Consider the following 21660-nt stretch of genomic DNA (forward strand, 5'->3'; position numbering starts at 1 on the left):
AAATGCAGACTGTATCAAAAACTTTTCCACTTTGCACAATGACCTCAAAATACAATCAGTTGCAGGATCAACGGGCCCAGCTACCCACATTTGAATACAAACAAGACCTCATTGATGCTATCCGTGAATACAGTATCCTTGTTATTATTGGTGAAACTGGCTCTGGTAAGACGACGCAAATACCGCAGTATATTTTAGAGGAATTACCAGAATTGAGAAAGGTGGGCGTCACTCAACCAAGACGCATTGCTGCCATCACAGGCAAGTTCTGGCATAGGCAGGCACACACCATACGGCATCTCACTGATGATTTATTCTAGTGGCAAAAAGAGTCAGCGAGGAACAAGGCGACCGACTGGGGTCTCGTGTAGGTTACAATATTCGCTTTGATGATCGCACATCAGCCGACACTCGGCTGGTCTACATGACAGACGGCATTTTGTTGCGTGAAGCTACCATGGATCCATGCTTAACCAAGTACAATGTCATTATCATTGACGAAGCACACGAACGCACTTTGGAAACAGACGTCTTGTTTGGACTCTTGAAGCAAACACATCGTAAGCGGCCTGATCTCAAGATCCTGATCATGTCTGCTACGCTGGACGTAGCCAAGTTTTCAGACTTTTTCAACGAGTGCCCTATATTCGAGATCCCTGGAAGAACCTTTCCTGTGCAAGTGATTTACTCGTTGGATGCGCCGAAACTAGCCACGCTAAAATCAGCCTTTGTGGATCGTGCAGTAGAGACAGCGTGGACCATTCATACACAACAGCCCGAGGGCGATATTTTGGTGTTTTTGACAGGTCAGCAGGATATCGAAAGAGCTTGTAAAACATTTGCAGAAAAGGAGGCACATTGCGACTATCGCAGACAAGTCAAATTCTACGATGATGGCCATGGTGTGGTGCGTGCTGCTGTATATCCGTTGTATGCAAGCTTGGAGACGTTTGAACAAAAGGCAGTGTTCGAATTGCCTCGTCAAGGTGACCGCAAGATTGTGTTTGCGACCAATGTTGCTCAGGTAAGCGTACTCGTGAATAGACAAAGGCCGTGTCTTTTGCTCACCATTTCCTTGATAGACATCGGTGACAATACCTGGTATTCGTTATGTCGTCGATTCAGGCTTTGTCAAGGAAAAATCATTTGATCCCAACACTGGCATGGATGCACTCCTGGTAACAGAAATCAGTCAGGCAGCAGCTATCCAGAGAGCAGGTCGTGCTGGTCGTACAGCGCCTGGTAAAGCATACAGGCTGTACAACGAAGAGAGCTTTGAGCGCATGGAGCCTAACACCATACCCGAGATCCAGCGCAGTTCTCTACTGGGAACTGTGCTCGCACTCAAGACAATGCAAATTGTGGATGTCATCAACTTTGAGTTCATTGATCCGCCAGAAGAGACGCTGGTACGAAACGCACTGAAACAGCTATATCTATTAGGCGCCATTGATGAAGCCGGCAAAATCACCAAGCTGGGTACACGCATGAACCATTTCCCACTATCACCCTCTTTGGCTCGCGTGTTGCTAGCATCTGTCAGTTTGAAATGCAGCTATGAAGTGGTCATCATCATCAGTATGCTGGCAGGGGATATGGAGCTGTTCAACTCACCACGCAAAGAGGAAGACGCTATTGAGGCAGAGAAATGCAAAGTCAAGCTAGCACATCATACAGGCGATCATATGACCTGCTTGAACGTTTGGCATGAGTGGAAATGGCACAACAAGAGTCGACAGTGGTGCAAAGACAATTACATCAACTACAAGGTATTGGAAACTGCTTCCAGTGTGCGATCGCAGCTGATGGATGTCATGGATAAACTGGATCTCAAGGTGATCAAGAGCGCACTCATTCAACGCAAAAAGAGCAGCAAATCAAGCAAGCGTCGTGTTGGAGAGAATGACCATGCTGAAAGTGTAGATCCAGTGCCTATTCTCAAATCTTTCTTGACGGGCTACTTTACCAATATCGCCAACAAGGCTGCTCATCGTGCCGTGTTCTCACACTATGCGCCTGACGAACATTTGGGACAGACATCGACCGGCGTGTCGTCCACAGCACTGGTGGCGCTCTATCTACATCCCTTGTGTGCTCTGTCCAACATGTTGGATAAGGCCAAGGTCCAATACTCGGAACTGGATTGGGTCATGTATACCAACATTACTTACACAAACAGAGCAGTGATGAAGGGCGTGAGTAAAATACTATGGGATTGGGTCAAGCAAGGCGAAGGCCAGGCAAGAATCAAGAAACTACCACACACGCGATTGAACGGAGAGGCACAACCTACTGTGGAAGCAGAGGACGTGGAGGCAGCACATAGACAGCAAGCCATAGAACAGCAGCAGCAAAAAGAAACCGCTGCATTAGCGGAAATAGAGTCCAAAAAACGTAGAGCACAAGAAATTGACATGATCCGTCAAAGAGCGTTGGCGAGACGAAAGAAATAAAGAGAGGGCATTTTTTTATTACTATATATAATTATTCTTCATCCGTGTCCATGGAAGCATCCTCTTGTTGTTGTAGAGCAAGCTTGTCTGCTTGTGATTTCAGTTGTTCTTGGCTCTTTTTATACACCAATTGACCCATGTCTTCCACATTGGCAATGTCAATGACATGCTCAGTGCTGTTGGATGAACGTTCTGAGGGGTACTTTTCATTATCTACAAGGTGCAAAGTGCAAGGTCTCGTGTTCAGCTGCTTCATGACAGGCTCCAATTCATAGCAGTTCTCAAACAGGGCCTTGTTGCAGAAGACGTACAAACCAAACTTGGCACGAGACATGGCGACGGTCAATCGACGGATATCTCGGATGTGACCCACAGCCTTTGTTCTGACAAGGGACAGCAAGACGTCTATACGATTTAAATTTTAGCCACGAGCACACACCACCATCTCTCATAACCACACTTACAGTCGTTCTGTTGTCCTTGGTATTTATCTACTGTATCAATTGTAGCAGGTGTGCCAAAGTAGGCGTTCCATGCACATCGACGGTCCAACACATCCTTGATCAAAGCCTTTTGTCCATTGTAAGTTGTCAGGATGGAGATCTTCTCAGCAGGATAACCGACAAGACGCATGTACTGATAGACAGCCACAACGTACTCTGCTTCTCCCAAGTTTTGATAAAAGTAGGGCACAGGCTCTGTTTCTCCTTGTTGCTGATATTCGCCCACATCAATCATCTGGTAATCAAACGCAAATCCTGCATTGGCCTTGGTGTAAGGACCCTCAGTCACCTTGGGCAAGTTTTGTAAGTCGTGGTAGCGCCAGTTGTAGAGATCAGCAATGCAAGGACGAGCGCGGCCTTGCTGATCCAGTTGCAATGTAGGGACACCTAGACGCACAAAACGCGTAAACATGCTTTGTTCCAAATGGCAGAACTGCTGGAAGGCAGAGTTCTTGATCACCGGAGGCAGTTGATGATGGTCGCCAATCAGCATGACACGCTTCAACATGTTTTGGCCGTCTTTGGGCTCTTGTAACAGCAAAGGAATGAATGTCTCTACCTCTAGAATCTGAGCTGCCTCTTCAATCACAATATTGTCGTATTTGAAGCCGAGTTTCACCAATTCACGTCTCTTGAGAGCAGCATGTGTACAGGTCATGGCAACAATCTTGGCTTCCTTGGTCACCAAGTAGTTGGCACGGTCATGGCCAGACTTCAAGAGCTCGAAAGGTCTGAGTTCTTGTAATTGTGTGAATATATGCTGAAGGTGTCTGAAGCATCCAGTGGCTGATTCAATCGCTTCCGCAGGCGTCATGGTCTCGGTGAAGATGGGTGTAGGTGCATTGGCAAAGTACTGCGCAAACGGGAAGGCATCGCGCACTTGCTGCACAGACTCGGCTGTAGCTGTTGTGGATTGGAATGACTCCCAACGAGGCAGTACGTGAATGTGAAAGAAATAGTCGGCCGTTTCGCAAGTAGAGCCATGTGCACCAGGCACAGACAGTGATTGTGATAGATAGTCCACTTGTTGTAGGAGTACGATACGACGTTCTAATGCTGCAAGCACACGACCATACTTACTGAAACTGACATTGGCGTCCAATTCCTGCTCACCATGGCCGAGACGCACTACATGTCTGGGGTCCACATCCAGCTCAATCAACTTGCCAAAGATTTGGTTCAAGGCTTGATTGCTGTGCGTGACAATCAGTGTGTGTTGTTCAGGGTGATTGCGGTACAGATTAGCAATGGTTTGAACAGCGACATCCGTCTTTCCAGTACCAGGAGGACCAACGACCAGAGTGAGACCATGGTTCATGCCAGCGTAGATAGATTCAGCTTGCACAGGAGTGTATCTGATGCGGTTCTTTTTGGGAACATCTTGAGGATAAGGACCCATGTTGGGTAGCTTGTAGGAAGATACTTGCAGAGTTTCTGGTTTGGCGACTGCTGGCTGCTGCTGCTGCTTGGATTTCTTATGTTTTTTGGTGGGTTTACTGTCTTGATCCATGGAATCTTCCACTAATGTGATGGTATACGGTGGTTCCAGGGGCTCTTGACCAACGATGTCTAATTGCTTGCCCTCGAAGCAAGTCTTTAAATGCTCGAAATCAATAAATGTGTCGCACAAGTTGACCTTGTGTTCACGGTTTGGCATCTTTTTATAGTGGGCACTGGCAGGATCACCGTAGCCCAAAAAGACCTTTTGAAGCCAGTCAGGCACCACAAGATCGCTTTGCATTAAATCACGGATGGTTTCCAGAACTGACTTAAAGTTGTTTTCTTGAGGCTTTCTACGCACGAGCACGTTGAATGTGGTGTGAATGTCTCCAGCTTGCTTGGTGTTGAATTTGTCCATGTCCATCTTGTACTGATTGGCGTCCATTTCAACGCGAAGTGTGCGACGAGATCCCTTCCATCTGGCCTGCTTTAGTTCTGGTGTAAAATGAGTGGCTTCATCAATGGCACGACCGTCTGCGCCAATAATATCCACAATCTCACAGCCACGCACATGTCGAATCCCGTAATGCTGTCTGAAATCCTCGTCGTCTTTTAATTTGTGGGATGATTCCTCAGTGGCTTCAATGGTCAACAAGAACAAGACATCGTGTTTGCGCAAATTGTCCCATTCGTTGCGGATGTTTTGAGAATACTTTTGAACATCAAATCCAACATCAGCTCTAACACGAGAAGGCTTGCTTTCGCCAAGATTGGCCTCTCCAACATCCACAATACTATTGACGAAATGAATCAGTCAGTCTTTTCGGTAGGGCAATGTGTAGAAGGCTTACTTGAAATCTTGAACGGGTACTGCCATACGAGCCCATCCTGCAAACTCAGTTTTGCGGTCAGGATATGTCAGTCTGGGCGACATACGCTTCACTACATCTTCAATGTCCTGTCTAATTTCATACGAGCTTTCCAATTTGAACAAGGTGAAATTTCGAAGCAAATAATCAAACAATGTCAAGAACTGAAGGTTCAATTTGGGCAAAGCGAGAGAACGATCACCGGCGTAGAATTGTGTTGATACGAGGCTGTCATCAAACAGTGTGTTTTCATCAGGATACAAGGGTTGGTTGTTGATGCTTTCAATCTGGCTTGCTCTCTTTTGATATTTGGAAATAAGGACATTGATCAAGAATTCCTTGGTGTCGATGCCAATGGTGATGTCTAAAGGTGCGCTGCGAAGATTCAGCAAGTTGCAAAGACGGGTCAAGACGTCCTCTGACAAAGGCTCCAAGTGCCACAGAAGGTCTTGGCGTGTTTCGATGGAGGCTAAGTTGGCTAATGGGAGTTCTTTGATCTCTTCTCTGAAATGGCGGAATGCGACGTGCTATATAAGTGGCATGTGAGTAAACTGCTGTATGCAACTGTACGCTTGTGCTTTTTACTTGTAACTGAATCAGTTGCTGACAGTGTGCTTCAGTCATCTCGAGATCTGTCAATGCCACACCGGTTTGATCGTTGATTTCAAATTTAGAGTAAAATTCGAGTCTCTGCAACAATTTCTTGATAAGATCCACATCTTTATCCGCTCTGCGCATCAAAGGTGCCATCTGAGACAACACGACAACTTGATGATCGTCCAATAAAGTGTTGAAGAATCGACGAGTGGGCAACTGTGCCTCCAAATCAGTGAAGAATTCCAAGTAACGTTCAGCTGTCTTGATCAACTCTTGGTCGGCTATTCAGTCCCGCCCCCCCCCTTCTGATGAGTCAAATGCTCTGTATAATCCGTAATAATCGCTTGTTGCTTTACCTTCTCCTTCTGCAGTAATCTTGTACACTAAATCTACATAGTTTCTCATCAGCGTGCTCAAAAAATCTCTTTCAAATTCCATCTGTCTTCTGGTTTCCTCGCTGGCAGCGACCATCTTTTTGTTGCTGGATTTCCACAGTTTCTCGAGCGCAGGATACTCGCTAAACATCTCTTCTCGTTTGCCTTGATGCGCCAAGTGACTCCAGATGCCGATGGTCACCAACTTTAAACATTCTGTACGCACAGTGCTATTCTCGAAGCTTTGGAAGCATTGGATCAAAAAAACCAACATTTGTCTGCGTAAGAGCAACGGTAATTGATTGTCAGCCATCAAATGGATAACACGTTGAAAGAAGCTGGCAAACTTGCTGGTATCCGATTCAAACGCGTCTACGTAAAGCAGTGATTGAGTCGTCTTGGTGCCTGCTCCTATGCTATGTATGCCTTACCCCAAAGTGAGATGTTTTGACGAGCCTTCTCATTGACCATCAAGCAGATGGACAAGACATGATTCAATGATGCATTTTCATCGTAGTTGGGCCACAAGAACTGCCAAACAAAGCCAAGGTTAGTTCCAGTTGTCCATTTTCACTCCCTCTAACAGATTACCTTTTCCAGGTACTGGCAGTACTCCAACAAGAGCAATTTACGAGAACTGAACAAAGATGGCTCCAATTCGTTCTTGAAGATGTTCTCAACTACTTGAGGATCCCAACTGCTGAAATGTTTCTCGGCAATGCGAGCAATGGAATCAGACTGAACATCAGCCAATGTCAAGTTGTTGCGCTGTCTGCTAGACGAAACCTCACTGGGTGCAGCGTGAAGTGGTAAGGTCGTCTTTTGAAACATGTTGACTAGAGGAAAGAAAAAAGAATTTCTGTTGGCATCCCCATCACAATCATTTTGGAGAGACACCTTTTATACAGGTGACTGTCTGTACTAGTGACAAAAGTAGCACACTTTAACGCAGACATGTCCTTTTGTTCTTTCCTACATCTACATTACACACACTATGAGCGACGCTAAAGAAGCCAAGGAGCTGAAAGAACGTGAGCCAGGAATTGGGCCTGGTAGAAGAAAGACAGTGCGCAAGGGCATGTTTTCAAGAGACTGTAAGTCGTAGTATCACCATCCAACATGTACATGTGCTCAATCATGGATACAACTTGCTAGTAAAACTTTTAATGTATGGCTTTGGAGATGTTGCCAACCCTGCTGCTGATTCAATTGCTGTCATGGATGATTTGGTCATTGACTATATTACAGAGATGGTACTAGGGTAGATGGCGTCAAGAGAGAGAGGCATGCATATTAACCACATCAATTGTACAGTGTCAGAAAGCATCAGGAGTTGCAGAGAATCGAGGCAAAGTGCGAGTGGAGGATTTCAAGTTTGTGCTGCGTAAAGATGCAAAGAAGCTTGCTCGTGTTGAAGAACTATTGTACATGAGTGAAGATATTCGTAGAGCCAAGCAGCTGTTTGAAGAAAAGGAGATGGAAGCAGAAGATGCCGTGTAAATAATAAACATTTGTATACCACCACCACTAGTTGAAATAAACGTCAGGTTTAATCGCATAATTACACTCTTCAGGATGAAGATTCTTTTATTTCTTGTTTCTCATTCAACGCCTCTTTCTCATCTAATGCCTCTCTTTTTTCATCTTCCACCAATTCAATGTATTTGTGAATGTCAGTTACTTTTTCACCGCAACGCAAACAAGGCCATTCATCACCAAACACGGACAGTTTGCTTTGAATGCAGTAGTAGCAATAATGATGACCGCAGTTGGTTTCGTAAGGGTTGTGGACAGTAAAGTTTTGGACCTGCCCTACAGGCACATTTTCGGTGGATGTGGTATCATGGCAAATGGCACATTGGTTGGCAGGCAGTTTATCGTATCCCTTCGATGAAACAAGGTATGACTTTGGTAGCAGCATGCGCATCAGCTTCATCTTTAGTTTCTCGACATTGATTAATGGCACCAAAAACAACAAGAATTCCTGCGTCAAATGTGTTTAGACGACGGATCAATGCCAAACCGTATCTATATTACTTACAGTAAATGCGTGCCAGACCATTTGTCGATTCAAAAACTCAAAGCTGACTTGTCTGTTCATGGATTTCTTTGAATATACAAGTCGCATGGCCAGCACACGGTCGATCAGTGTGCGATACTTTCCGTTCCATAGAAATACAAGGAAATTGATCAGCGAAAATGCCTTCCAGTACTTTTCACCTGTCTGCAGCACTCGATATACTTTGTTGCGCACATCAGATTCATCTAATTCTCCCCAGCCTTTGGATGTGATGTATCTGTTGGCTCTTGTCCAAGCGTATTGCCCTCCTACTGTAAACAATCCGTACAGCATCTTTTGTGTCTGTGTCAATGGTGCATCCTTGGCAATGGATTCAACTACAGATGGTGCTGTGAATATGATAGCCATAGTCATCCTGACCCAAGCTACTTACATGCGCCACCATGTTTCCATTCATTTCTATACTTTAAGTTTTGGAGTTGAGCACCGTAGGTAGCAGACGAGTCGTAGATGGATAGCTTGAACAAGACAAAGTTGAGAATGGCCACGAGTTCTGGTTCAAGGCTTTCTTTAATGGTAGGCTATAGACACAGGTCAATCACTGTAGATTAATCTGCTTAGGTCTGGTTAGTATAGATACCTTGAAGAGAGAAAGTGCACTCCACAATTGTTCTTTCAATATATCCACAAGCTCAGTGTCCAAAATATCAGAGTCAAGTTGGCTGACTCGCATGACTTTGAGAGATGAGGTTCTCAGAGATGCCATGGATCGTCTCACTTTGCGCAAAGCAGGCTGGATCTCTTTCCAATTTGAGGTCCATTCAGTGTCAGTGGTTTGTGAAGGTAGGCGAAGCATTGTCGTGGAAAAGAGGTGTGTGTGTGTGTGTGTGTGTGTGTGAGAAGAGAGGCAATGAAGAGAAAAAGTATGACAAACATCCTTTAATTCGATTTCACATGCCGAACAAATCAACTGGGGAAGGAAATGTTTAAAGCAAAAAGTATATATCAGACTTTATTCATAGAACGAGGAGCAGACCATAGGACTGATAGAGAGATATCTACATAACATACGCAGTTTCACTGAGCCAAAGCGGAATAGCGTATAAGAGGCTCTTTGTGTATCAAGATCTGCAGCATTGGATGTGGCATCGCTCTAATCTCCACTTTTGCAATGTAGATGAGCACGAACAGCGATGAGATCTGCATAGTAGGTAGCAGGCGCCGTAGTGACAGAACGAGTAGCACGGCCATATACATAGCATAAATTGTAAATCAGTCGATGCAGTGCATTAGCTGTAAAGTAATGATCGTCATGAAAGACATGGCAACGAGCAGGATGAACAATTCCTTTGATGGCATAGCCATGTTCAAAAGAGACGTGACAAAAAAGAAGGAGAATGAGATAAGCAACAAATGGCATGCAAAATCAATAGCTCCCCAGATCCATCTGTTTTGTTCTCGCGCTGCCATGAATTTGTTTAGTATATAAAACTAGCCGATCTATCTCGCTACGCTTAATGTCAGTGTCCCCCCTGTGGGCTCTCGCCATTACATTTTAAATAAGATGCTATAACATTTTTGGTATATCAAGTAGATTGGAAACAACCAATTACTAGTTGGTAAAAGAAAGATTATATCAGAGCCAGGAGGAGGAGAGGAGGTATCTTCCTCAGCATTCTTTTTGCTTACACTGATATCAAACAAAGCCTATTATTGGGACAATACGAAAAAAAAATTCAGGTTTTATGCAGCATTTGTAGATCACAATCGCCATTTTCTGATAATAGAATTGTCATATCATTCACTGCAGCTGATGCTCGTAATAAGATGGCGACATAAAGCTGGTCATAAGTAAATACAGGGACTTGTGTAAGATCTACAGCGACTATTTTGAGATAGTGTCATTGCAAAAGACACCTCCATGAGGCAAAGCTCCCCCAAAAAAGAAGTATTAGTGCTAAGTAATTGTCCTTTCAATTCCATAATCCCCATTTAATCAGCATCGCAATCATCATTGTCATCAACAGAAAGGCATTTAGGTTAGCCAGCAGCAATGCCGCTGCCAAAATTGGTTCAAGCTCAGTTTATTTTTTCTGCTCAAGATTGGACAGATTTTGTCTCTTTTCGACTTCTTTAATTTACTTTGTGATATTCGACTATATGAAATGTGGTTTTCAGACAATGCTTCTTAATACATTCTTGGAGCACTTTTCAAGGCGTTTCCAATGGTGCTAATTGTAATAGGTATTTTGAATGAACTTATTGAGCAATTGCAAAAAATATGAAATAAGGTTTTCGACCAAAATGTCAAAATTTGGCATATAAAGACCTCATAAAAGTAGTTTCAGAAGTTACTTTGGATCGAGAGAAACATTTTGATTTGATATACATCATAGTAAAAGTCTTCATTTTTGGTGTCAAAAATGCGATCGTTTGATTTTCGATGAAAAGCATGAGGTACCCCTCATGGGTTTTGGTCGATTTTTGGCCATGTTTTTTGGGTCCCCAAAAAGTTGAGCAAACATGTCAGGCAGTTACTACTACTCAAGTACAACTGTTTGGCGTCATTCCGGTGACTCAGAAAGACCTGTATGTCAAGATATGAAGGCTCGAAGACGGTACAATTTGGTTATGTTTTGCTTTATGGCTTTTATTTACACGGCATGAATCACATCTTTGGTAGCTGAAGTCTTCTGGAAGGGCAGGTCTGCAGTCTGTGCAACTTCTAATTCGAACAGGAAGCATATTGATTTCGATAAAACTGATTCATGCAAATTTTGGAGCGATATGTTGCTGGTAAGCTTATTATTAACAACGGAAATGAAAACCCAAATTTGCTGTACCTAATGTTGGATTAGATGCTTAGCTGTCATAGGCTTTGCACCTTTGCTTCGCTGCGATCAAGTCCTCATATAGATCAATGCTATCAAGTGTTGAATTAGATGCGTTATGTTGTTCCCCAAACCCCCTCTCCAATGCCGGCTTTGCTGGTGGTTTTATTCACCTTGTACGGTACACAATTCTTTAAAAATTTCAAAGGATATGATTGGCATGTCTACTTTTTTTGAATGTTTTACAGCATATATAGTGAAGACTAGCAGTAATTTGATCGTTTATGCTCCTTCACATGGAATTACAGTGATGAACAGGATGTTCTGTACTTGACAGTGCCTCAAAATTCACATATCTTTATTAGCAATTGAATATATCAAGTTGTTTATATAAAGGAGACCCGTGCTTCATACTCGTGTACAAGGTGATTAGCATAATGACAGTAGCAGATTCCATGTGATAGTGACAGACAGAGTGGCCGGGACATCACAGACAGCCCAGATGGTAGAAGATCTCCAGTGGCAAATCCAGAGAGTTACACCGATTATTAAAAGGCTGAAACCTTCTTTAATCAGCAAGACTTGGGGCTGAGTCAGCATGGCATAAGCAGCCTTCCCCGCATGAATATAAATATAAAATGAGAGAGGCACATCTCATTTGCATTCCCTTAACTCTTGATTATTAATACGAAATGCCTCAACCTGCCAAAGTCTACGTAGTCATCTACACTGTCTATCATCACGTCCACAAATTGGCTGTTGAAGTCCAAAAGGGGTTGGAATCCACTGGCGTCTCTGCAAAGATGTTTCAAGGTAAACCTTTCTTGCAATCATGGAAGTCAGTTCATTATAAGCTCATTGGGCACTGCCCAATACCTAGTCCAAGAAACCCTGCCTGAAAACGTCTTGAAGGCTATCAAGGCACCCCCAAAGCCTGATCTGCCCATCATCAAGCCAGAGCAATTGACCGAGGCTGATGGTATCATCTTTGGTTTTCCTACTAGGTAATGTAACAAAGTAATTATAGTCATGAAGAGGTTTATTGATCCAATGCGCTGCGTGTTTTATCCATTAGATTTGGTTCTATGCCTAGCCAAGTCAAGGGGTATGTGTTAATGGAGATATAATAGTAGACATATCCAATTAACGTTATTGTGCATAGTCTTTTGGATGCTACAGGTGCTCAATTCGCCAAGGGAGCTCTTAACGGAAAGTTTGCTGGTACATTCTTTAGTACAGGCTCTCAAGTAAGTGATCATACCCAAGTGAAGGGTAGTGTTAATGGTAAACTGACGGATACACATGGTATAGCACGGTGGCCAAGAAACTACTGCATTGACCACTATTCCCTACTTTGTCCATCAAGGTATGACCTACGTGCCTCTCGGTTACCCTCCTGCTTTATCTGATTCCTTGAGCAACGTGCAAGAGATTGTGGGCGGTTCTGCTTATGGTGCTGGTGCCATCGCAGCCGGTGATGGATCCAGAGATGTTACTGAAAAGGAACTTGCTGTTGCTCATTATCAAGGCAAGAACTTTGGTGAGATTATCCGTGCCTATGTCAAGGGTAGAGATGCCTTCAATACTGGCGAAAAGAATGAGTAGAGCTATAGATAACACACTTTCTTTATTTTATATTGCAATAAAAGCATTAGTTTAAAAGGATGAAAAGTGGGTTGTTGATTTTTAAGCAAGTGATTTACTGAGCTCTTTGATAGTCTGCTCCATTTTCTTTGCTTTCTTGATGTCATGAAAGATCTGCTCGTTGTTGTTTGTGATCAGTTGGCTTAATTCTTTGCATTGCTCCTCATTACTAGACGCTCAGATTATTAGTTTTAGGGCTAGTTTGACGGCCCATTTGACATTACCTTGGCATGACAAAGATGGTCGAGTAGAGAACATGGTGATATCGAATGACCAACTCTGGAATATATAATTGTCGAAGTGATGCTTTTGTTTTATGTTTGCTTTCGTCCGATTCTGTGCAAGTTAATCAGCGATGAGTGTCATTATTGCCATTGTAGGGTATGCGTACCTTTTGTTGTGAGCCACTTTCCGCGCAACACTCGAGACATTTGATTGCTCAAATCGACAGTCTTCTTTTGCACTTGATCGCTCCAATCGTGTATCCGCATGATAGACTCCAATGAACCGCTGTTTGCTAGTGAGTAGACATCCTTTATATCAAATGCAAGCACTTACTCATCCGCAGGCTTCCTCTTGAGCAGCTGCTCCCAATCGTGATAGTCTACCAAGCCATTGACTAAACAACGGTGCAAGTCATATTCACTGAAAATGGCTTGCAAACTATCATCTTGTTCCGCCCTGACCGACATGGATTGAATCAGAGCATCTGTGACCAAGTTGAAGATCTCCTGGATCAAATAGATCTTGTAGATGCCCAGCAAATAGCGGATTGTCTGATTGACTGCTTCAAATGCCTCAACACACATGTTTTCATCCAATGTCAACCACTTGATGGCCTGCAAAAAGACAGTATCGTTTTCAGTCATGTCCCCTTGAAGCTGAAGATCCAGTTTCTCGGGCGCCTTTGCAGTAAATGGGTTGGCCACCAAAGAGGTTGCTTTCTTGAATAAATGGGTATATGTGTGTTGTAAAATTTGAGGCATATCTAAGCCATACTCTTTTCCAACCTGTATCAAGATGGAGCATTCCTCATCATCACCGTCAAAGCTTTGCAGAAAGTTGGAGAATATCCTCATCTGGTGATCTGGGGGTTGTTTAGCAGCATAGGCAGCAATGACAGTGGGTCTTGCAATAGCTGGGCCTGCATTGATTTCGGAATAGGCGGATAAGAGTGATGCTGAATCTGCGCTCTCTTGCCATCCAAAATAGTGTCGACCGTACAAGATGAACGTCGACAAGAATCGCAATGTTTGTGCACGCTCTTCTGGTTGATCGCTAATGTAGATGCTTGGGTTGTACTGATCCTGCTTTGAGCTGCCGCTGTAAACCGAGTAGATGTTGTGAATGATGCATTGTGGTTGATCTGATAGTATGCCTGACAGAATATAGTGAAACAGAATACGAGGATCGTCTCTAAAAGCCCAATATCAGTCTATTGTTCCCTCTATCCCGCCATGTCACCACCTACTTGTCCATGATGCCATCTTTGGATGAGGCTATTTTGGCTATCTCATCCGTCAAGAAATCCTCTCCTGTTGAATTTGCGTGTGGAATATCCAGCATGGCTTCTGTCTTTTCGTTCAAGTAAGCCCAGATGACATCCTCCCACGTATTGCATAATGTTGTGTCGTATAATTCCCTTGATTTTCCAGCCAGCACATGGAGCAATGCACTTCTATATCTATCTGTTGGTTCCTATGGTGCATGCGTCAATCAAATGATATTTCGCTATAAAGCATCTATAAACACATACTTGCTTCAAAGCGTGCAACACTGCCTTTTTCCAAACTCGGCGCTCTCTATCGATGATATCTGACCCTTCATCCACTAAACAACCGCAAGTAAGTACAAGCAAACATACAGGCATACGACAATGCCTTACCCAATGCCATGTTCTGGTACTGCACGTATCCATTCACCATGTAATACAGAGACACATTCTGACTTAATGTTGCAATAGGTGTTAAATCGTTGGAACGAAGCTTTTCAAAGTGCTGTTTGCATATAGCTTCGTCATCTTGTTGCTCGGTTGTAATAATGCGCTTCTTTCTCGGTGGCTCTTGTCTGTCAAGTTTGTTGTGGATAATGCCAACATGATTAAACAGGTTGGTGATCTCGTCGTCCACATCGTTTAACTCATCAATTCGATCCTTCAAGTCTTGGTCTATCTGCAATTGCGATACCCATTGTTTCAATACCTGTGGTTTATAGTGAGTTGAGTTCGGCATCGCTATTCAGACCTACTTACAGCAAGTCGATGAAGCTTGGACTTGTTCTTTGTTCTAAGTTGCATGAAAGCATGAGTCTCTCGTAGATGAGCACAGTACAAATACACACAACTTACTCTGCCAATAGAGACAGCAATCTCCAAGTCGCATTCTCGTAATACATGAAATGGTTGAGTTCACTAGAGGCGTTCGATCAGTAACAGCGATGCGTACACGGTCTCGTCTTTTACAGCCCACTTACTCGTCGTGTAGACAAGTCAAATCTGCAAAGTGATCTGCTGTTTCTTTAGCTGAATCAGGCCCAAATCCATCGACCACTTTGGCAAACTTGCTGTATAGGTCATTGCTAGTGGACATGATGAATCAGTGATTGATTGGATTTGACAAAAAGAAAAAGAAATGGAGTTGAACTTTTGGAAATGGCAATTTGGCATCGTATTTCGTACATTTCGGTGACTGGTTAAACATACCATCGTTGATTGTTCCTTCTGATCTTCAGCATAAATCATGGCATGTCAAGTCTCTGCTGGCATTTGTGTTTAGTGTACTGCTGTTTTAACAAAAGTGTCATTTAAAAAGTACAATAGTAGAGATTTTATTGATGGAAGATCAAATGAGATAGCTGGAAGGGGGTAAATAAATAAAATCTAGAGGAACCCTGTTCTCTTGCCAACAGCCACCATGGCTACAACATACAACAGCATGCCCAATACAATCCAAAAGAACCATACCAAATCGTCATTGTTTTGACCTGGCACATGAACGTTCATACCAAATAAACCACCCACCAGATTCTATCAACATGTGAGGAGAATATTCAGATTACACAGTATATAAAGATACTTACCAGTGGTACAATGACGGTGGCAAAGAAGGTGAGTCGATTGATCACTTCGTTGGTGGTATTGCCTGCTTGAGATAGCTCAATAGAGATTTGGCCCAAGTAGTTTCTATGTGCCCTGCCCAGGATAAGATCATAGTGGTTTACATTTTGCAACATGGTAAGGATGTGATCTTGGATATCTCCTAGATAGAGTGTCACTTCATGATGCACCTTGACTTCGTCTTGCTCTGGTATAGTAGTATCGCCTGCTGTTGCTGCGGTGGCGGTTGTGTTGTTTGTTGTGGTGCCAAGTGCGGCGGTGTTGCCATTAGTGGCTGCTGATTCTCTCAGGCGTATATTGTTATAGTTAATTTCCTTTGCCTTATCCTCGTATCGTTTGATCAAACTACGAACGACATCTGCTTTGGGTCCTAGTAGACGCAATAACTGCATTACCGTCTTTCTGCAACTGCCAATACGTCTCAGCATGTCGTTTTGTTCTGACCCGTTCAGCACAAGCACAAGATCGTCGATTGAGTCTACTTCGAGTTCCGTGTGCTGGATCAACGGAGCAAAGCTATCTGTAACATTGTCAATGAGAGCATAATTGATCCACTCGGGTGTAACATGAATAAAGTCCTTGAGTTGATGGATGCGTCGACGCACATTGTGTGGATGAGGTAAATCCTGAAATCGGAACTAGAGAGAGAGAGAGAGAGAGAGAGAGAGAGAGAGAAGGGGGGGGGGATCAGGTTAGTTGATGGATAAACGGCTACAACATGTTTCGTTCAAGTTTACCGTCAAGACACCATCTTTGAAAATGACAATATAGAAATTAACTGCCTCCAGGTATTCAGGGCTATTAAAGTCATGATTGAAACTTCTGAAGCTGATAAACATGTAGTTTTGAAATATCTCGCATTTCTCTCTGGATTCTTGAGCTTGGATATCCTCTGTGGTAAGTGGATGAATTCGAAAAATCTATTTTTAAGCCGTATCAATCCACTGTAAAACCCCTCCACTAACGCATTTCTACCCACTTTGCTAATAATTCGCATCTCTTCGTTTGAGGGCGCAAAGATATCAATCCACCAACTCGTTGTTTCCATCAGCAAATCAGCCACTGTTTCCTGGTCGTCGGTAGGCGCCTTCATCATCAGTAGCTGACGGAACGATCGATGCTTTAATGATCCAAGTTCAGCAGAGTAAAAGGTGTATCTGTCAATGTTTTTGTTCACTTCAGATGGATCCTAATGCAGACATATCAATATCACTAGGTCAGTCGAACTGCTGATCCGTATATTACCCGAACATGATCGCCATAGAAGCTGTACCGCCTTGAAGCAGAGCTTGGGGCCTTTTGGCCACTGTCCAGCAAATCATCCAATTTAGCGGTAAGTTGACGCTCCAACTTGTAGTCAGGATCGCTGGTCTCGTCATCCTTGGTGTTTTGAATATAGGATTTCAACACCTCTGTCTCCAAAGTCGAGTGTTGATCTGGTCGTTGTGTAGGGTACGGATAACATACTTCGACATCAGCAGAGTTCTTTCGACCTTTTGTCGTATCAGTAGAAGTCGTTGGCACAGGTGGAGGCGTGGATGCTGTTGAATCAACTGGTTCCATCTGCAAAACGTAGTCTTGAGAGACTGAAGGAGCCAAGAATGGTCTGGCATGGAATCGTTCATCCTCCATTTTATGATTTTTCCTTTAGAAAAGTGTTATCATAGAATTAAACGAAAAATAAAGGAAAAGAAAGTGTAGTAAACTAGCATCATCAGTAGCTCTCTCTCTCTCTCAACAAACTTTTTTTTTTTTTTTCATAAAAAAAAAAAAAACGAGGCATTTACGGAGTTTAGTGAGGGAAGAGATGTTGCTTTTCAGCCTTGGCCTTGTACCACTTGTTCAATAAAAACGTGCCCAGGTTGCACTACATTTTGATCTGTTGAGCATATCTGTATATCACTTTTTGTTGATACACGCAAACACTTGTTTTGCCAAGCATCTGTATATCCCATTTATATTTTTTTTTCATATCCACCATTTGTATAACCAGAGCCTCAAATGCGCGCCTATTGTTCAAATATTTGAGCCTTTGCTATATATACTACACTTTTCAGCTTCCCATTATGTGAAGCACTTGGTATACAGCCTGCAAGTGTAGATCTGACTCATTTATGAGGTTGCCCATTTGCATCAATCGTACTAGGCCTTGTACAGACAGATAGCACACTGATATTGCCTCTTACTGCTCTATACTATACAAAACACAGATACATTTGAGCAGACATTTCTAGCTTTAGAAGCTGTCTCAGACCACCGGAATAGCACCAAACAAATGCTTTCACATAGTATTGACTTCCTGACACCTTTGCTCAACTTTTTAGGGACCAAAAAAAACATGGACAAAAATCGACCAAAAAGCATGAGGTACCCCTCATGGTTTTCACCAAAAATCAAACGATCGCGTTTTTGGCCTTGATAATGAAGACTTTTACTATGGTATATCTTGAATCAAAATGTTTCTATCGATCCAAAGCAACCTCTGAAATCATCTTTGTGGGACTTTGATATGTAAAATTTCGACATTCTGGCCAGAAACCTCTTTTCATATTTTCATAAATCATTTGATAAGTTTATTCAAATCATCTATATTACTTAGTACCATTGGATGCGCCTTGAAAAGCACTCCAGGAAAGTTTAAGGAAGCAAGGGGTGATCATTATATTCTACTTAGTCGAATCTGCAAAAATAGCTCAATCAAGTTCAAAATTATTAAGATTTGTCCAATCTGGAACAAACTATGATTCTGGGCTTGAATTAATTTTGACTTGTGGGGCCAGCTGGCAAACTCAATGGCCTTTTCATACTGCAATACAGTATTAAATGCTCTTGAAGCGTATGAAAAGTAGGTGGCACTATCGTTATCCATGCTATTTTTCTTGCATGCTATATTTAATAGAACCGGTCTATCAAAATACTTTCTAGATCAACTTCTTTCCTTTTTGAGGCTTTGAAAGTGTCTACGGACTGAACATTTATTATTTTTTTTGGAGGTTCCAAAAAAAAAGTTGGGTTCCCAGCAAAATTGGAACCCGATTGGAGTGATAACTTTTGTTATAAGCCAATACTTTGTCAAATAACAATTGTTATTGATCTTTGGGTTCCAGTTTTCGTTCCAAGTGTGTATATTTGACATTTACATAAAAAATATTAGGATTTAATACATTCTAATGATATGTGCGTTATCCAAGGCCTTATCATAAAAAATACATGTATTCTTTTGGTTAATTAACACCTGAAAGAACTTTTTTTTTCGCTTTTAGTTTGTACTTATGTTCCTGAAATTTAATCAGAAACCCACTCTTTCTAGAATTTCAAAGGTATAAAGCTTTTTTTTTTTCAAAATGAAAACTGTGTGTCTGATCTTTTTGCTTTATTTATAGAAAAGCAAAAGCTCACGTTGAAGAAAATGAAGTGCCCCATTCATTAATTATTGAAAGTTTTGCGCCTGAAATACAAGAGCAGCTTTCCAGCATCAACCGAAGTATAGCAAATACAATGCGAGAATTGAAAGAACGTCAAAAGAAGTCGGATGAAATCCAGCAGCAAATGCAAAAAGTGTTTGACAATATAGTCACCGGAAAGCAGCAACTGCAACTGTCTTTTAGAATGGACCAAGGGAACCGAGCAGTAGCGACAACAGGCGCTGTCGCAAAAACCTCTGCCTTGCCAAGATCAGAAGATGTATCGCAATCAAAACAATTTTCGGAAGAATCTCAACAAAGCCCACCACCACCAGGTTACAACAACACCGCAGTTGCAACTATTTCACTTACATACAATCAAGAAGGTGTACCGTTATACAAAATGAGTCGACAAGTGACAACTGTGTGTGATCTTTGGGACGAGTGGACAATAGGTCGAGATGGATTCTGGTCTGTTCAAGAATTAGAAGACAAGTGGGGCGCTAAATGGAGAAAAGACGACAGAAAATGGTTCAATATCCGTAAAAAAATCATTGATTCCGTTGAAGACCTTCAGCTGGATCTTGGTCTCTCCCCCACTTCTGCTGTAGGCGCCCTACAAAAGGTGCTCAACACTCGCCACTGGTCTTTGGATCGCTTGGGCACCGAGCTCCAAAAAGGCGCTTTTTTTCCTTACGAAGAAACGAAAAGAAGAAAATTGCAACACTTCTAGCTGAGCCTTTTTTACCATCAATAGTTGCATTTTCATTAATAAATATCTTTGTTTTCCTGTGGATTTTGTAAAAATCGCTTAAAATGTGTTATGTAAATCTGGGTCCCAAAATAGCAGGGAACCCCAAATGGCACCCACTACTGAGAGTTGGTAAATAATCCTTTATTATAATATGATATGAACCATGCCTGGCAAATGCCTGGCAACTCAGTCTTCATAAAAGAGTTGTAGAAGTGTTTAGGGACTATAAATTTACTATGTTATGATGTATGGTATCGGTCTACTGAAAATCACTTGTAACTTAAGAGAGTGGTATTCATCACAGGGGAATAAAGCAACTCAAAACTAATAGCTCTGTTCAATTGCCCCATATACAATTGTATTATTGCTGTGAAAGGTATTAATTCAAAATTTAAACATGACTTAAACTCGAAGACTTACAAGCAATTTGAAATAGGATGACACTTTTACATTCTGCAGTCTGCTTCGCATTTGTATTCACAACTCGAAGCGTTTAATTTCGCAAAAGCAAAAAATTGCAACAGAGGCAAGATGAGGTAGTTGGAATGGGCTACAGCGATTTTCAAACCGTAACCACCTTCATAAAAGCACCAGACACATCGATTGTCTTTATTAGCAGGGCATTTTGGCCAGCAGCAGCAGAAGTAGCCAATCCCATTTAAACTCAGCTTTCTTCTATATCTGCTTCAGATTGGCCAATTTAAATTAAATTTCGACTCGATTGATATATTTTGCAGAAATCGACTATAGAAATGCGGTGATTACCCTATACTTCCGTAATCTTTCTTGGCGTACTTTTCAAGGCGCATCTGATGGTGCCAATTATAATAGGTGTTTGAAATGAGCATATACAGCAATTTGAAAAAATATGAAATGAGGTTTTTGCCCAAAATATTAAAATTTTACATACAAATATCTCACAAAAGAAGATTCGGAGGTTGCGTTTGATCGAGAAGAACATTTTGATTCAATATCATCATAATATAATAAATGTTCAGTCTGTTGTATTCAAAGATACAGTATCAACAAATTAAGATAGATTTCAAAAAAGGAAGACTATAAAAAGTAACCAGATACGAAAACTTCAGATTTATTAACTGATTCAAACACATCCTATTTATAAGAGATCATTACTGATGAATCACAGTCCTTAGACACTTTACAACCCTAATATGGAACCTGAGTTTCAAGGCATCTATCTGGCCCGGCTCATATGAGAATAATGATTTTACAATCAATCAACAAAAACCACTGTTAGTTCTACCCTCTTTCCTCTGCTCAATGCTGCCAACGCTCTCTTTGAGCGACGTCTAGGAGCCTTAGAGATTTCACTACTTACTGCAGACATCTTACGCAGCCCATGAATCGTCAATGTCCAGACTAACGTTATTAAATATAGAATGCAAGACGATGTCATTATGAACGATATAGAATGCAATAAAATATCATTATAAACAATAGCGTTATGGCCTGCCACCTACTTTTCATACGCTTCAAGAGCATTTAATACTGTATTGCAGTATGAAAAGGCCATTGAGTTTGCCAGCTGGCCCCACAAGTCAAAATTAATTCAAGCCCAGAATCATAGTTTGTTCCAGATTGGACAAATCTTAATAATTTTGAACTTGATTGAGCTATTTTTGCAGATTCGACTAA

General features: G+C 42.1%; 8 protein-coding genes across 8 annotated transcripts; 4 read left to right on the plus strand and 4 right to left on the minus strand.

Moving 5' to 3' along the window:
- Window positions 1-38: 38 nt before the first annotated feature.
- On the plus strand, window positions 39-2453 carry ATC70_000485 (uncharacterized protein; the record flags this gene model as incomplete). The annotated part of the gene is made up of 3 exons (XM_064819900.1): window positions 39-261; window positions 321-1024; window positions 1083-2453. The coding sequence occupies 3 exons, from the start codon at window positions 39-41 to the stop codon at window positions 2451-2453; spliced, it is 2298 nt and encodes a 765-aa protein (XP_064683820.1).
- Window positions 2454-2484: 31 nt separating this feature from the next.
- On the minus strand, window positions 2485-7067 carry ATC70_000486 (uncharacterized protein; the record flags this gene model as incomplete). The annotated part of the gene is made up of 7 exons (XM_064819901.1): window positions 2485-2858; window positions 2918-5190; window positions 5248-5792; window positions 5851-6143; window positions 6219-6608; window positions 6668-6767; window positions 6828-7067. 7 exons carry the CDS (start codon window positions 7065-7067, stop codon window positions 2485-2487), a joined length of 4215 nt encoding a protein of 1404 aa, XP_064683821.1.
- A 163-nt stretch (window positions 7068-7230) lies between these two features.
- SCO1_1 (Cu-binding protein) lies at window positions 7231-7736 on the plus strand (the record flags this gene model as incomplete). The annotated part of the gene is made up of 3 exons (XM_064819902.1): window positions 7231-7330; window positions 7392-7489; window positions 7551-7736. The coding sequence occupies 3 exons, from the start codon at window positions 7231-7233 to the stop codon at window positions 7734-7736; spliced, it is 384 nt and encodes a 127-aa protein (XP_064683822.1).
- A 70-nt stretch (window positions 7737-7806) lies between these two features.
- SMT3 (SUMO protein smt3) lies at window positions 7807-9112 on the minus strand (the record flags this gene model as incomplete). Its single annotated transcript, XM_064819903.1, has 4 exons — window positions 7807-8220; window positions 8278-8633; window positions 8690-8837; window positions 8897-9112. The coding sequence occupies 4 exons, from the start codon at window positions 9110-9112 to the stop codon at window positions 7807-7809; spliced, it is 1134 nt and encodes a 377-aa protein (XP_064683823.1).
- Window positions 9113-11779: 2667 nt separating this feature from the next.
- On the plus strand, window positions 11780-12692 carry PRE2 (Proteasome subunit beta type-5; the record flags this gene model as incomplete). The annotated part of the gene is made up of 5 exons (XM_064819904.1): window positions 11780-11900; window positions 11968-12091; window positions 12163-12192; window positions 12250-12334; window positions 12399-12692. 5 exons carry the CDS (start codon window positions 11780-11782, stop codon window positions 12690-12692), a joined length of 654 nt encoding a protein of 217 aa, XP_064683824.1.
- Window positions 12693-12773: 81 nt separating this feature from the next.
- SLY1 (Vesicle trafficking between the ER and Golgi) lies at window positions 12774-15319 on the minus strand (the record flags this gene model as incomplete). Its single annotated transcript, XM_064819905.1, has 10 exons — window positions 12774-12900; window positions 12956-13067; window positions 13123-13241; window positions 13290-14147; window positions 14203-14429; window positions 14488-14561; window positions 14617-14932; window positions 14983-15016; window positions 15079-15141; window positions 15204-15319. The coding sequence occupies 10 exons, from the start codon at window positions 15317-15319 to the stop codon at window positions 12774-12776; spliced, it is 2046 nt and encodes a 681-aa protein (XP_064683825.1).
- A 290-nt stretch (window positions 15320-15609) lies between these two features.
- On the minus strand, window positions 15610-17478 carry ATC70_000491 (uncharacterized protein; the record flags this gene model as incomplete). The annotated part of the gene is made up of 5 exons (XM_064819906.1): window positions 15610-15756; window positions 15810-16484; window positions 16584-16766; window positions 16826-17035; window positions 17092-17478. 5 exons carry the CDS (start codon window positions 17476-17478, stop codon window positions 15610-15612), a joined length of 1602 nt encoding a protein of 533 aa, XP_064683826.1.
- Window positions 17479-19344: 1866 nt separating this feature from the next.
- ATE1 (Arginyl-tRNA--protein transferase 1) lies at window positions 19345-19983 on the plus strand (the record flags this gene model as incomplete). The annotated part of the gene is made up of 1 exon (XM_064819907.1): window positions 19345-19983. The coding sequence occupies one exon, from the start codon at window positions 19345-19347 to the stop codon at window positions 19981-19983; it is 639 nt and encodes a 212-aa protein (XP_064683827.1).
- Window positions 19984-21660: the final 1677 nt, after the last annotated feature.

Source organism: Mucor velutinosus, assembly GCF_035048745.1.
Source record: "Mucor velutinosus strain NIH1002 chromosome Unknown tig00000041, whole genome shotgun sequence".
Taxonomy (NCBI): Eukaryota; Fungi; Mucoromycota; class Mucoromycetes; order Mucorales; family Mucoraceae; genus Mucor; species Mucor velutinosus.